We start from the raw sequence: 13,936 nt of genomic DNA, 5'->3' as shown, positions 1-13,936 counted from the left end.
ACATTTCTTTAGGCGCTGGCGAGGAGAATTTGCATAACAATCAAGAGCTGATTTAGATGGTGATCACTCTCTTTATTCTCATGACTTTAACGTGTGATTCAGGCATAATACTGTAAGGAGAAATGAGATGCTGGTCACTCTTAAGAGAGGGGGAGAAATGGGTTAACTGAACTCCACAGAACAAGCTCCATGAGGATCATTTTAATTTTAGTCATTTCAAGAGATTTGAAAGTCTGAACAACACTTGATTTTTTCAACATGAGAATACCAAAAATTAACAATTCTCACAAAGTATCTCTGAACAAAACATGATTTTTATGTCTTTCAACATTGTGGCCTCTCCCCTCCCCCCTTTGCATCTGATTTGATCAATTTTTACCCAGTGATTTGCCAGAAAAATGGTTATGTCGGTGACCATATTCTACCATGACAATCAGGTGTGTTGTATTTGACGTCCCACATCCAAGGAGATTCTGTTTTAAGAAAACACAAACATTTAATATGTAGTAACTTACAAGATTCTTGTGGATGAACCGCTGATTTTAAGTACCTCAAACTACACAAAAATGGAAGAAACTATTTACTCATGGCATCCTTAACAATTGCAAACCCAATTTTCAAAGAAACTGCTGATTGTTGAAGCAAATTGAATTAACTTATTATTTGGTACTACTGCTGTAGGTGATTGAAAATGGTTTATATTCTTCTTCAACATCAATTTTGTCACAACCTCGCAAGGGGACTGGTCATACTTTATTCCCTGTGGGGAAGGGGGGGGGGGGTTCCAAGGAGTTTGGATGTGTCACAATTATATTTACCTGATCCCCCTCTAAGGTTCTGTATTACAGGGTTCGTACCCTTTTTCAGAAACAATTTTCCAGGACTTTTCCAGGACTTTTCCAGGCTTCGGATTGATTTTTCCAGGACTCCAAAATTCACCTTAACCCTTTCACTCTCAGAAGAGACAAATAATTATTCATTTCTACTTACTTTAATTTCAACAAATTATCAGACATACAAATGAGAATTATAAGAAAAATATAAAATATGAAGTCCTTTGATTGCACACTAAATTCTCAGAAGTAACATAAAAAATCCGTGGCCGATAGTAAGTAGAATTAATATTCACATCTTGGGATTGACAGGGTTAATCATTTTTGAGCTGTTGAAGCTTTCCATCCAGCTGCTCTTCAATGTCTTTCAAGGCTGCCCTTTTTTCCTTGGCAGATCTTCGCAAACTGTTTGATTTGGCAACCCAAGTAAGGTTTCTTGAATCTCCAGCCTTATCAGCAAATTCATCTGCAGTCTTTAAAAGAGCCTCTACATCAGTTTCAAACTGCCGTTTCTTCTTCTTAAGCACATCGATCTCATCCATTGTCGCCTTTCTTTTAAGCATTTTTTCCTGGGACACTCTAATTCTCTTCTGCTCTTCTAGATAGGAAAGATACTTCTGTCGCGCTCCAGCAGATGACATAAGAAGTTGCTTTGAGATTTTTACATTGGCAAGGCCCTCAACTGATTCAATATGATCATGAATAATCCTCTGTGCAATAAATGATCTCTCTGACAGGTTCTCAACTGCCACTTCTTTGTTTACAGAAAAGCCTCTTTCAACTGTGGCTTGACCATGAGACATTAGCAGCAGTAATTCAATGACCCTCCACACTTTCGTCAGTTGCTTATCACCAGGCATGTGTTCATACAACAGTGTGTCAACTCTTGAAGAGGGTTCACTAGGGTCAAAATCTTGAAAGTCAGGATTACCTGCACATTCATCCAGAAACTGTCCAAACTGATATATCACCTCATCACACTCAGCAGCCTTTAATCTGTGGGCTTCCACAAGAATTGCAAGAACTCTTTTCATTTTGTTAACACATCCTTCTTTCTCTGATGCCATTAGCCTTGGATCCAGACAAGACATATTCCTTACCAGTCGATAATTTATTGGTGTTTTGTCAAGCAGTTTAGAAGCTGTTTTTGCAAGAAAATCTTTACATTCCATTCTGAATTGAAGAACTTGCCTTTCACTCAATTTCCCAGACTTTTCTTTCAGCATCTGTTGTGCCACAAAGCCAACATCAACTTTCTGGTAGTCTAACTGCTGTTCTTTATCAGTAGGCTTCAACTTCAGGATCTTCAAAGGAGATGTTGCCTCAATTACAAGTTCACTCTTGATAAACCTATTAAGCAATGATTTCAACAAAGTGTACAAACTAAGACTCATGAATGGCAGCATAGGTCTATCAGTCTGAAATGCTGTGAGAAAAGGATTGATCTGTTTTGCCACTGATGCGAAGAAGGCGATCTTTGCAGGCATCAAGGGATCACAGCAACTACTGCTGATGGTCTCATAAGATTTGGATTTGGGATCAGTAACTTTCTTTGCCTTAACAGCATTAACATATTTGACAATATGAGGCCACACTTCAAGTGCTCGCTCGGCAACTGACACATTCTCCAGCCACCGGTGCTGGCAGAATTTCAGGGGGAATACACTGCTACCAGTTACTTTAATGTAGTCTTCTCTTCGAGCCGGACTGTCTTTAAACAGCCAATAAAGACTTGAAAGAGTTTTCTGCACCGTCCATCCAGCTGCATCACAACCATCCTTAAAAGCTCCATGCACAATATGTATACCACAACTCCCTGTGTTAAGGAGAGTGCAACTGTAATCCCTCTTCAATTCTTGCTCTACCATTTCATAAAATTTCCAGTTCACCTTAGGCCCATCCATAGAGAGTTGAATTAAATTTCTACAGCTCAAGCCCTCTTTGCAAGAATGAAACTTTTCAAGCATATCTTCTGCACTGGCATGCCCAAGAAATTGTGAATCATAATAGCGAGTTTCAACTTTGTCATGATTCCAAATGCGAACATGGAAATCCATCTGCTTCTTTTGCAGTTCATGATTCAAACTTTCATCAAACAAAAGCACATATCCATTTGAAGATTTGACTTTCTCCTTCAGAAGACTCTTGAAATGTGGTGCAATACCAAAGCAAGAAAGGTAAGAAGCCTTTTTCTCCCCACAGGTAAATTTCTTTGCAATGTCACTGTCTGGAAACATTTGCTGCACTAAGAAGTTTATATCTGCACAGGAATTGTAGGAATAATGACTGCTATTCACCTTTAGGGCCCACCAAACTTCTGCAGTTAAAGTATCATTCCTTGTCACGAACCCCGACATACCTGCTGTTGTACTAGCACCACTACTTGATACAGTCAAAGTAGAGTTACTACTTTCAGTAGCTTTTCGAGGGGCAGTGGAAGAGCAGTTCAACAAAAGGTTTCTTATGTCGCCGGTTGTATTTCTTTGTTGCGTTTCCATAAGATAAATATGCTTCTTTCCCTTTTCGTGGCTTTTCAACGCCGATTCTCCCATGTTTGATACATCAAACGCCTTCATACAAACTTTGCATTTTGCTTTAAACTTGTCAACGTCACGTTCCAGCCACAATTTATAGGAAGCATTTTCTAACCATCGGTCACTAAAGAAGCATTTCCCAGGCATATTTCGGAATAAAAACGTTTAAAACTAAAGACGCCCATGTACTGATTAGATGTTACAATTCTCCAAGTTACAAAATCATGCATGTATCAAGGTTACTACTGCGCATGAGCTTATGATGATACACGAGCCTTCTATCCATTGTTATACTCGAGCCCGCATGTTATCTAGTCAGTGACAAGATCAGAAGGGACTTTGTAATGAGAAAAAACACGAAAGAGAAATAGTTATGCGGTCAAAACCATAAACGCGAACGATTTAATAATACTCAAGAACATTTGCTCATTTTACTTTTTTGTGAAAATTTTATTACTTTATTCAGTTTAACAGATTTCCAGGACTTTCCAGGACCAGCAGTATTTTTCCAGGACTTTCCAGTCCTGGAAAATGTGATAATAAAATTCCAGGACTTTCCAGGATTTCCAGGACCCGTACGAACCCTGGTATTATTCTAATGATCCCCTCATCAGGAGTCAATTTCTTTTATTGTCTGCCATTTGTGCTGAGTTACCGATGACTGATCCCACTCCATTTCCCCCTGAAAATCAAGTGATTGCCCAAAAACATCCTCTGCCCCCTCCCCTGGTGAGAAATAATGACTGGTACCTTACATATGATTAGTGTAAATTTCTAAAAGGACATGCATTACCCACGCTAAAAATTAAAAAGCAAATCTTGAGTCGATAAGAAAAAATTTTACTTTGAGAAAAAATGTAATATTGAATTGTCACAACATGTTAATTTCTTCTTTTATTAAGGTGTCCCTGAGTTGACATTTTTCGTAATGAAAAGAGAATACCTTTATGACGCAGTGCCTGAAAACATGCAAGAAATCTTACCATCTTTAGTGTATGGTGAAGGCGGGACATCATATGGAAGCTGTACACTGTAATTCAACGAATTTGAGTTTTCATAACTTTCTTCTTTTCCGTTCACATGAAAGTATTTGCTGTCGGGATCCTGTTGATAGAAGTCTGGTTCATTATTGAAAGGCATATTTAATTTCAGGTAAAAAAGGGAACAGCAAAGGAAAGAATTTTCTTTATCCTCTTCAACTGAAATGCAGGGAACCTAATTGACCAAACAAAATACCTGATCTTTGGGGAGAAATAACACTCCAATTTCATAGGAACGGATCATCAGTTGTTGACCATTTTTCTCAAGGGTGCCCCAGGCTGCTTTGGACAAATTTGCACTGAAAAATTATGATGAAATGTAAATAAGGGAGAGAAGAATTCTAAAAAGCTTACATAAAATTCACAACCATGTTTACATGTTTTAAAACCCCCCAGCTTCCATTGTTGAAAGATTGCCTCTTTGACACTAAAGAATTAATTAAAGTTTTGTTTTGATCAATCAGAAACAGCCTGATCCAAAAGACTATGAACACCTCAAAGGTAAACCCAAGAGGTTCTGAAAGGAAAGCCAATGATCTTTGGACTCTTGCTTTCATATCAGTTAGAAAAAAAAATAATGCAATTACCTGAGGAGATTCCTTAATCATCTGTCAAATAACCTTTAAACAGCACCAAACATAATAATGCATAAGGCACAACTTCACCACTTGTTTTATTCCCATATAATTATCCAGAATTTCTACACCAGCATAAATTCCAGAGAGGATTCAGTTTTTAATTCACCTTGTCATAAGAAACCAGCTCAGTCGCCTCCAATCTGGGGATGTCCTAGTGTATGTTTTAATGTGAGGAGAGGCGCGACTTCTACCACAGGAAAGAGACTTCCACGAGCTTAAGAAATGGGAAAAATGCAAAATACACCAGATTTGCAAAGCAATGTGGAAAGGGGGAACAAAATACAGCTATCTAGTTGTAATTTCCTATGAAACTATGACATTGGTGAAACAGAGATTCCTCAGATGTAATATTTTTTCATACATTTTTAAACTGATGCTCAAGTTTGGCCCAAATCAAAAAAGAAGCAGAAAAAAATTAATAGCCATTTTTGGGTCTTTTCCTGCCTAGGCTCCCTGACATTAGACAAGTTAATCTCCCTCCACAGAAATGTATTCTGATGAAGTACCACCCACCAAATTAAAGACTCTCTAAGGTTTACAGATTTTCCTCAAATTCAGGAGGGGTGGTGGAGAGCAAAATTGCAATGCTGCTCTAATGGATTTTATGCCACGTGAACTGGAGCAAAGCTAACTCGGTATATAAAAACCCATTTAATCCGAAAACAAATTAAGGATGACTTACCAAAAGAAACTTGGAAGATAAGGCTGTTTCAAAGCTGTCTTGGAGCTGTATGGTATTGAGCCACCAGCTAGAGAGGAGGTCAGAATAATCAGACATCACACTTAGAAATGAACTTGAACCACTAAAAGTATGGCATTAAATGCAGGGACCAATTGTAGGGTCAGCAACCAAGGTCAACACCCTGACCACCAATCTGCTTCCACAATTTAATTTTAGTGATAAAAAATACCTGGGTAACCTTCGAAACTGTGCCGTACATTGTCCACAGTGGGAAATACCTACAAATTGAAAACACAAACTATTTGTAATACATCGATGAGAAAAAGAAATTGCAAATCAGTGTTGAGCTAATCATCCCTATCGGAGATAGATACTCATACTGACCAGATGTAGAGGGGGACTGGACATCATGTTACCAGCACAGGTGGACAAGCTTTGTAACCACTCAGAACACAGCCAACGGTCCTTGTCATTCCCAAGGGAACCTATGCTAGAAAACTGACCAATCACAGGCCACTTGGAACTGATGTCATCTGAGCTAGGTCCATGCTGGTGAAGAACCTAAATTTCAAAGAGGACATGATTTTATTCTCAAGGTATAGCTTGATTACTTGACATCTTTTCAATGGCACTGAGTGAACATTTAATACTTTTCTGGACTTGCAACTACCTTTAGCTATCTTACTAGAAAGTGATGAATGCCAATTTATTTATCCCCTAACAATTCTTGACTAGACTTCTTAATGCATTCCAAAAATGCATGATTACCTTACGGAGTTTAAGATGGCCCCACTTGGTTTTATTGACTCCAGTGTGTCTCCCAGGAACAGAAGCTATCAAGCGAACCCTAAACTTAAGCAAATACACTATGTTGATACCCACAGAGCACACTTCAATTGAGCATCTTAAAACCAAAACAAAAGCACCAAAGCAATTAGAACATATTTAGGAAAATATCATAAGGTGACAAGGACAACTCAGTAACTGCTGTATTATGAAAAAACAAGTAATCAAATAAGTAGAGAAAGTTAATGTACACTGTACCTTGCAGATGCCATATCATGTTCCTGAACATTTTTCTTCCAGTCATCTAGTGCACTACCCCCGTATGCTGCCAAATATTCCTGAAACAGTTTTTATTTTAGACTATATACTCATATTCAGGTATTTTTCTTGTATAGTACATCTCTTCAGTAGAGGATTGCAAAGGGATTATAAGCTCAAAATTAGAACGTGAAATGTGGATTTTACAGAAAGGCAAGGTAAGGTGAGACTTAAAGTTATCCCCGCCCATTAAATTCTGATGTGAGAGATACTGTTTAAAGGACATGCCACCAGTAAGTTTCTGTACAATTTACGCATGAAATGGGATCGAGAGCCCTCTTCTGTTTAACAAATGGTAAACACCACAGGGAAAATTGGGTTATGGATGCACGCGGGAGGTTGCTAAGCACGAAAGAAGCATAAGAGTCATTCGAGGCGATAGCGGAGAGCGACTCTAGCTTCTTGAGTGCTTAGCAAACCTCCCAAGTGCATCCATAACTCAATAGTGTACACTGTGGTGTTTACCATTTGTTTTATAACATAACATTGATACATTGTAGCTAAAGAGTTCCCTTTTATTTAACAAATCTTACGTGACCAGAAAAAACAAGCGCGCACGGAAAAATAGTCTTTGCATTTTCTCAGGTCAGCAGCGTACACCCATGGGCAAATGGGGGATGCTAAATTGACCAATCAGAGCGCACGCTTTACTTTGGTTATGTTATAATACCCTCTTCAGTTAGGTATTAGAAATTTGGAATTAACAAATGGTAAACACCACAGCGTACACTATTGAGTTATGGATGCACGCAGGAGGTTGCTAAGCACGAAAGAAGCATAAGAGTCGCTCGAGGCGATAGCCGAGAGCGACTCTAGCTTCTTGAGTGCTTAGCAAACCTCCCAAGTGCATGCATAACTCAATAGTGTACACTGTGGTGTTTACCATTTGTTTTATAACATAACATTGATACATTGTAGCTAAAGAGTTCCCTTTTATTTAACAAATCTTACGCGACCAGAAAAAACAAGCGCGCGCGTAAAAATAGTCTTTGCATTTGCTCACGTCAGCAGCGTACACCCATGGACAAATGGCGGACGCTAAATTGACCAATCAGAGTGCGCGCTTTACTTTGGTTATGTTATAATGCTTTATGGCTTGGTTTTCAGAAGAAATTTGATCTCTCTGGGCAAATACCCCTGATTTGTCACTTCCTTTTCCTTGTTACGAATAAATATGTCTTAAATTCTCCCAGGCCAAATAAATGCAAACTGGTATTAAATTGACCAGCTGTATAATTTTAACCAGCCCTGAACTTGTCCTCAAAATGCCACTTTTCCTTGACAAAAAATACATTTTTCTGATCTTCCCTTGACCTTAAAGAGTTAATCTTCCATTGACCTTTCCTGATATGAGCTAAAATTAAAGGTGCCCCAAATTCCCTCTCTACCTGACTATAACGGAGCAAAAACCTAGAGGTAGCGTAAATTGCAGTTTCTATAAATTAAATGAAAAATGAATAAAGGCTGATAGTTTCGAAGGAAACTGTTTGGGGCTGCGTCGGTGGGAGTAACGAAACAATTTGGATATATCAACAAAGTTGAAGTGGTAAATTGGCCACCATAACGATTACAAAAGCTGACGTTTCGAGTGTTAGCCCTTCCTCATTCGCTCCGACGAAGGGCTAACGCTCGAAACGTCAGCTTTTGTAATCGTTACGGTGGCCAATTTACCACTTCAACTTTGTTGATATATATCTAAATGAAAAATGCTCTGACACATGATCTGATCTGACAAGCAGTTCCTTTATGATCAAAAATCAAATCTATGTGTTAAATTATCATTAACCTTAGTTTGGCAATTCCTTACCAATAAATCTTCTTTAAAATTAGTTGGCGAAGAGTTTGTAGAATCTTCACCAGTTAACTTGGATAGTTTAGGAAACACTGGACTCATCCAAACCCTGAAAAAGAAACAATGCAGGTGGGGTCATTGTGCAGGAAAAGAGGGAGATGAACTTGTAGGGGAAAATTTTTTCAACAGGCAAGTGAATGCAGGTATTGTACCATACTTTACACCTAAAAAAGTATCTCTTTTTTAATAAGGATTTAACTGAGCATGATTTTTATTAATTTTATTTCTAAATGCATTCATTTTCACTTACATTTTCAAGTTATTAATCCTTTCACTCCCAAAATCTCATTTTAGAACACACACACAAAAAACAAAACTGGTGATAGGAAGACTGAAAGACTGACTACCCACCAGAATGCAATGACACAAAGTCTGCTTTTTATTTACAGTATGCTAGTCATTTGATGTTATAATCAAGTGGAATGCAGTTTTAGTATTAAAATAAATTAAGAACATATATTAACTTTGATTTACCCTTGTGTTTTCTGGTCCCAATCCATGGCAATGAGATTTGCTGTGGTGATCACAACTCTCAAGCCTTCTTTGTACAACAGCAGCATCATTTTGCTGAAAAAAAAAACAACCCAATGAACATAATTTTTAAAAGCCTGTGAATACAAATCTATTATGATAACATAATTAAGAGCTAGCAGCTCTTAATTTACCATCAAAAATATTTCTATTTTTAAAACCAAGCTAAAAACTTTTTAAAAAGATTTTGATTAATTTTAAACTTTGATATTTCAATCAGTTATCGATTTTAAGATTTTGACTCTTTTTAAATTTATTTATCAACACATTTCATTTTATTTATTTATTATAATTGTTATTATTATTATTACTATTATTATTTTATCAATTAAGGTAATTAGTTAAATTAAATTAAAATTTAATTAGTTAGTTAATGAGGGCCCCACTGAAAACCGCCATGGCGAGTTGGGCTCCCTCGTTAAATATTATTATTATTATTATTATTATTATTATTATTATTATTATTATTATCATTATTAATTTTGGTCTATACTGCAATGTACAGGAATGTGTAAAAAGTTGGCATTTTCCCTTAGCTAGTTCCAAGTGTAAACTTTCATACAGTTGATTAAATGGAAGTGAAGTACTAAAATAATTATTTGTGCCAACATCATGTGACTTGAGTTTTATTGTTCTTTAGTTTTCACCTTTGCTCAAGGTTTTTTGGGAACTTGCCAGAAAACAGTGAAAAGCTTGTAACTCAACAGACAGAAAGTAAAGATCAACCAGTACAGTCATTGTTATTTTCACAAGCATTTTTTTTTTCAGTTTATGAAAGGGTAATATGCAATCATCTTTTTGTTGTATCTCAGAAGTCTTCAAAAAAACTCAAGTTTTGAAGTTCAACTGGATTCTCATAATTTGTAATTTGGTTGGTGCAAAGTAAAGATGGCGTCCTTTTTCATGAATGCATCATCACAAGACTAACCTATGATGTGTTCCAAATGCCTCCAGCCTGGCCTGTCAAAAAAAAGACAAATTATCATTATGACAACATAATTAAACTTCACCATCGAATTATTTAATTTCTTTTAATTACATAAAGTGGCCAACTGACTGACTAATAAATATAAAAATTATAATTTTCTTTTAATGATTGATATGATAAGATGGAGGATTACTTGCAGATTTATTGGCTTGGTTAGAAAGAGTCAGAATCTAAATGCCTCAATGCTATCCTCTGGTCGATATCCCTTGTCTGGGGACCCCAAATTTGGTAGATATACCCAAAATTTTACTAACAACAAACTTAGAGCAAATAGTTTAATGTTAGGATATGGTGCTGCTTCTTGGTGAAGTTCAGCCTTTGCCTCTCTCTGATTTCCATGCACAATCAGTAAAGGTTTGGACCTGAAAATAGTCAATTCAGTTGTGAACAAATCTCTTTTTGTGAATTTTTTGCAACCCAAAAATACATAAAACCCAAAAACATTCCATGTTAAGTCATCAACTATTAGTAAGCGATGACTGTAGCTTAGACATGCTTGTGAATACTGAGCTGGTGATAAAAATCCTTTGATCTGCAGATTTCATGGACATGTATATAAACATCACAGCACCTTAGCCTCCCTCCCTCAAAATTGCCTCAGTTAAGACCTCTAGAGTATTCTGATTTCCCATAATTACGAAACTGCATAACCAGGCAGAGTTTTAATCAGCACATAGAATACATTTTTAGTCCAACATAAATCAACCAAAAAACTTAAGATAATAATTCTGCATCAACTCATCACAGTCTGACACTTCAAAAATTAATATCCATTTTTAAGCAATTTGACTGTTCTGTATTAAAACACATTTGATATTTACCTTTTATCTGCAGGATACTGCTCCATCAACCATGGAATATCAAACATGTAGTTGAACTGAAAAAATTAATGCACATTATGGTAACTGCCTTATCTTAACTGATAATTATAATCTATGTTAGCTCAATTGATAATAACAAAAATAATACTCATCTTTGATAATGACCTCTCATTTTTTCTTACCTGCACTGATGCCTCTAGGTTACCCGTTGTATTTGAAAGGATATCTAATTGTATAAGATATATAGTAGAGAAATTAATTTTGGTCAGTGCAAATAAAATGTCAGTTAATTAATCAAAGTACTACTCTAGGCTGACTGACAAGATAAACAACAATCAAACAAACAAATAGTTATTCACACCATAATTCAAACAAGGAATTAATTTTAATTTATGGCAACTCATTTTCATGAGTATATTTCCATTCCCTTCCCAAACCCTCTTGAGATGACAGTTTAAACTTGACAAAGACTGATTGATTGATCGATTGTTAACTTTCCCTATACAAGGTAAAAAAATCGTTGAGTATGATTAAGAAGTAAAACATCTAATTGTAATAGAGGAAGAGGGTACCTTTGATGCTAACTGCCAAATTTTTGGCATTAAATTCTGAAGGAATTCCTCGAACGGTGGTCAGTAAAAATGGCAAACACTTCACGTCATTCTTTGTGTCTTTTGATAATGATGATGAAGTTGATGACCCACTGGTTGTCAAATTACTAGTTAACTTCTGTCTTTTAGCTGGCGGAGACTTCTCCAACTCATCATCATCATCAGTGTCAGAGTCATAACCTATAGCGGGTTCATTCGAAAAATAATTATTATCTATTTATTAATCTTTATATCATTCATTGTGAAACTTACATACCAGCCAACACAAAAATTATCTCTGGAATGTTGTTACGGTCAAGAAAGTAGAGCCAGTTGGATGTTGTGTGGTCAGCTTGCATCTTCACCTCCAAACTGATTGGTCAGGGCATGATCAACATTTTAAAAATATTTCAGATTTAGAGGTCTCCTGACTTTTCCGTAAATAGGTTAAGTTACGCATGAAGCAAATTGGCCACATAAAGTTGGTATACTATCTGTTTTGATTTGTATTCGATGAATAACTTGTGTGAAAATCTGTTATAAATAAATTTGGTGAAAGCACTTCACGTAAGCTTACCTGGATGTCTGTATTCTTTAAAATGGAGCGGATTCTTACGATAACATTCTGTTCCGTATTTGCACATCGGTCTGCTGTCGATCTTTTCAACTCTTTTCTCTTCATCACCCATACTGCTGTTTCTGTTTGCAAAATAAAGAGCTTCGTTGATCTAAATAGCCCTCACACTAATTAAAAGGACTCACTTTAAATATCATCTACATCAGGAAAACTTTAACTTTTGCCGCCATCTTTTGTGCGGAATTATTGCGGGCTCAAAAGTAGCATGCGTAATAGAAAGCCCGACATGTTTACATCATTTTTCCGTTGCTAAATAATTTGCAAAGTAAACGGTAATGGCGGAAGTACATGTTATTGGCGAAATAATCGGTGCAAGCGGGTTTCCCTCGCATAATCTATACTGCAAATGGTCTGTTCATGTTGACGGTCTGTGGAAACTTTTAGCTGGACAAAAAGAAGGCCAGACGCAAGTGGACAACCCACAGAGCGAAGATTGTGCGCGATGGTGCCATCCAATAGACTTACATTTTACCACAAAAGGGCTCAAAGGATGGCCCAAGTTCCATTTTCAAGTGTGGCACCAAGACTCTAATGGACGAAACGAGATTTATGGCTATGGTTACTGCCATGTGCCAACGTCCCCTGGAACTCACAATGTTGATTGCGTGACATGGCGACCTATAAGTTCAAGCAAATCTGAACAGCTTCGTAGCTTTTTTGTCGGCGGTGCACCACAGTTAAAAACTTCCGATGTCATCTACAGTGGTGGAGACCGATATAAATTAAGAACGATCGCCATGGGTTCGGTACATTTGCAGTTAGGCGTGATAACAAGAAACTTTGACAAGTTTGGGGTCGAATGTTAGCAGAAATATTTCAACATTTGTAATTTTTATGTTTTAAAAACAAAATAATTTAGTTTAAATTTTGTCATAGTTGGACAAAGATGTAAAGCGTGGAGCAACTTCAGAAAACCCGGCCACTTTGGTTTTGCACACATGCTACATTTTAGTTACTATAAACACACTCTACAAATAACCCCCCTTCCCCCCCTGGCTTATCAATCTACCGAGGGTTTCTACAAGGAAGAATTATTACGCTAAAAAAGTCACTGAACAGCGAACTGTAATCATAATTTTTCTCAACTGTGTACTTCTTTGGTTGAAAACGTTTGAGTTATTGATGTCAATTCAGTTTACCAGTTAAGGTAGCACCCAACACTGTCCTGTATAATAACCTGTTATGCTCATGATGAGGGCTAAAAGCCCTAAAGACAGTATAATTATAACAGATATTTAAAGTAATATTCTGGTGTATTTAACTATTCACCAAAGTGGAGGTGGCAAGTGGATATTTGCTGACACAGCAGAGTCGGGTAAATATCCACCAGAAGCCACTGACACCAAGGAGACTAATTGTTTTAATGTGTACTAAGACAGGGAGATAATAAAGCACATAAAGATGAGATTAATCCTTTTATTCCTACAATGATTACAATATTTTCAATTCTCCTTGTCAGCACCAAAAAAAATGTATCAAGAAAAGTAGGGAGAATATGGAGACTGATGTTAAAAGGGTGGAAAGGGTTTATACTTGAACCATGCAAATACACAGGACATTAATTTTTTATTAAATTTTTGTTCTGTTTACCAGTGCATGTACCTGTCAAGTATCATGTTAACTAACTACTACAAGTTGCAAATGCACTTTTTCCCTTTAAAAATTTGAATTTAAAAGATAATACTA

At 36.7% G+C, this 13,936-nt stretch overlaps 3 protein-coding genes across 4 annotated transcripts; 1 reads left to right on the top strand and 2 right to left on the bottom strand.

The window, feature by feature from the left end:
- Positions 1-186: 186 nt before the first annotated feature.
- Positions 187-12,448, bottom strand: LOC111320342 (tyrosyl-DNA phosphodiesterase 1-like). 2 transcript variants are annotated; one of them, XM_088725575.1, is made up of 17 exons: positions 12,191-12,447; positions 11,596-11,814; positions 11,206-11,249; positions 11,024-11,079; positions 10,468-10,564; positions 10,143-10,174; positions 9,158-9,250; positions 8,639-8,732; positions 6,772-6,851; positions 6,496-6,574; positions 6,112-6,288; positions 5,957-6,005; positions 5,728-5,794; positions 5,152-5,259; positions 4,604-4,706; positions 4,351-4,471; positions 187-473 (listed from the first exon to the last, which is right to left on the bottom strand). In XM_088725575.1, the coding sequence occupies exons 1-17, from the start codon at positions 12,300-12,302 to the stop codon at positions 403-405; spliced, it is 1,602 nt and encodes a 533-aa protein (XP_088581701.1). In that variant the 5' UTR covers positions 12,303-12,447; the 3' UTR covers positions 187-402. The 2 variants fall into 2 exon arrangements, 1 of the variants encoding a protein (XP_088581701.1); XR_015988870.1 differs by lacking the exon at positions 187-473 and adding an exon at positions 4,995-5,027 and having other exon boundaries at positions 4,446-4,471; positions 12,191-12,448.
- LOC148727751 (uncharacterized) lies at positions 480-4,344 on the bottom strand. The gene has a single exon (XM_088725572.1). It carries the CDS (start codon positions 3,512-3,514, stop codon positions 1,148-1,150), a length of 2,367 nt encoding a protein of 788 aa, XP_088581698.1. The 5' UTR covers positions 3,515-4,344; the 3' UTR covers positions 480-1,147.
- A 30-nt stretch (positions 12,449-12,478) lies between the features above and the next one.
- On the top strand, positions 12,479-13,655 carry LOC111339048 (B9 domain-containing protein 2). The gene has a single exon (XM_022945626.2). It carries the CDS (start codon positions 12,526-12,528, stop codon positions 13,054-13,056), a length of 531 nt encoding a protein of 176 aa, XP_022801361.2. The 5' UTR covers positions 12,479-12,525; the 3' UTR covers positions 13,057-13,655.
- Positions 13,656-13,936: the final 281 nt, after the last annotated feature.

This window comes from Stylophora pistillata, chromosome 6 (genome assembly GCF_964205215.1).
Source record: "Stylophora pistillata chromosome 6, jaStyPist1.2, whole genome shotgun sequence".
Taxonomy (NCBI): Eukaryota; Metazoa; Cnidaria; class Anthozoa; order Scleractinia; family Pocilloporidae; genus Stylophora; species Stylophora pistillata.
This window is presented reverse-complemented; position numbering and strand designations above follow the sequence as displayed.